The sequence below is a fragment of the Orycteropus afer genome, unplaced genomic scaffold, assembly GCF_000298275.1.
Source record: "Orycteropus afer afer isolate SDZICR_OR568_19922 unplaced genomic scaffold, OryAfe1.0 scaffold00049, whole genome shotgun sequence".
In the NCBI taxonomy this organism is placed as follows: Eukaryota; Metazoa; Chordata; class Mammalia; order Tubulidentata; family Orycteropodidae; genus Orycteropus; species Orycteropus afer.
This window is the reverse complement of record NW_006921636.1, coordinates 13,701,437-13,702,324: the sequence shown is the minus strand read 5'-3', so window position 1 is coordinate 13,702,324 and position 888 is coordinate 13,701,437. Positions and strand designations below refer to the sequence as shown.

Genomic DNA, 888 nt, shown 5'->3' with positions numbered 1-888 from the left:
GCATTAATGCCTAAGGCACTTGACTGCTAACCAGAAGGCTGGCGGTTCAAACCCACCAGCCACTCCTCGGAAGGAAGGTTGGGCAACCTACTTCCGTAGTGATACCACCTTGGAAACCCAAGGAGGGGTTGCTATGAGTTGGGTGTGACTCCATGGCAAATAACAACAACACACTACTGTGTATGTGTCTCTTCATTTAATCTTCTGTAGGGGATGGAATATGAAGTAGTCTCTGGATTTTTCAGATTAAGAAACCAAGGCTCAGAGAGGTAAAAAGTGGAGGAGCCTCTATCACTTGGCTTTGTCCTTTTATCAGTCTGTGGGTGGTGAACTGCATTGAAGATCATTAGGAGCCCCAACACGGGTCAGCAGCCAGTGGTTTGCTTATGGTTTCTACAGATGCAAAACGGGCAGGAAAGAGGATAAGAATTCCAAAGATATATTTTAAGTTTTATAATTTTATAACAGGCTGAAAATACCTTTGCTCATTTCACAGAGGTATATGGGAATATTCCGTAAAACCATTAAGAGTTGATGATATGAGAGTCTATTTTAGAGCTGAAAGAGTCCTTGGTAACTGTCAGGTTGAACCCCTCACTTGGAGGGAGCTGAGCCCCTTAGTGACTTGCCCAGTGGTGCACTGGTCACAGAATTGGGGCTCAGAGGTCCTCAGTTTTCCCCTGCAGGACAGACAATGCTGTGAAGAACCACTGGAACTCCACCATCAAAAGGAAGGTGGACACAGGAGGCTTCCTGAGTGATTCCAAAGACTGCAAGCCCCCAGTGTACTTGCTGCTAGAGCTTGAGGACAAGGACGGCCGCCCGAGTGTCCTTCCCACTGAAGGCCAGGTGAGGTGTTGCCGGAGACGGCCTGGCTTCTGCCTTGTT

General features: G+C 47.6%; 1 protein-coding gene across 1 annotated transcript in view; it reads left to right on the top strand.

Annotated features, from left to right (window-relative positions):
- MYBL2 (MYB proto-oncogene like 2) overlaps positions 1-888 on the top strand; it is a 35,357-nt gene that overhangs the window by 5,226 nt on the left and 29,243 nt on the right. The window contains exon 5 of the mRNA XM_007938462.2: positions 687-849. Coding sequence (XP_007936653.1) covers positions 687-849 — 163 coding nt within the window. The remainder of the gene's footprint in view (positions 1-686; positions 850-888) is intronic.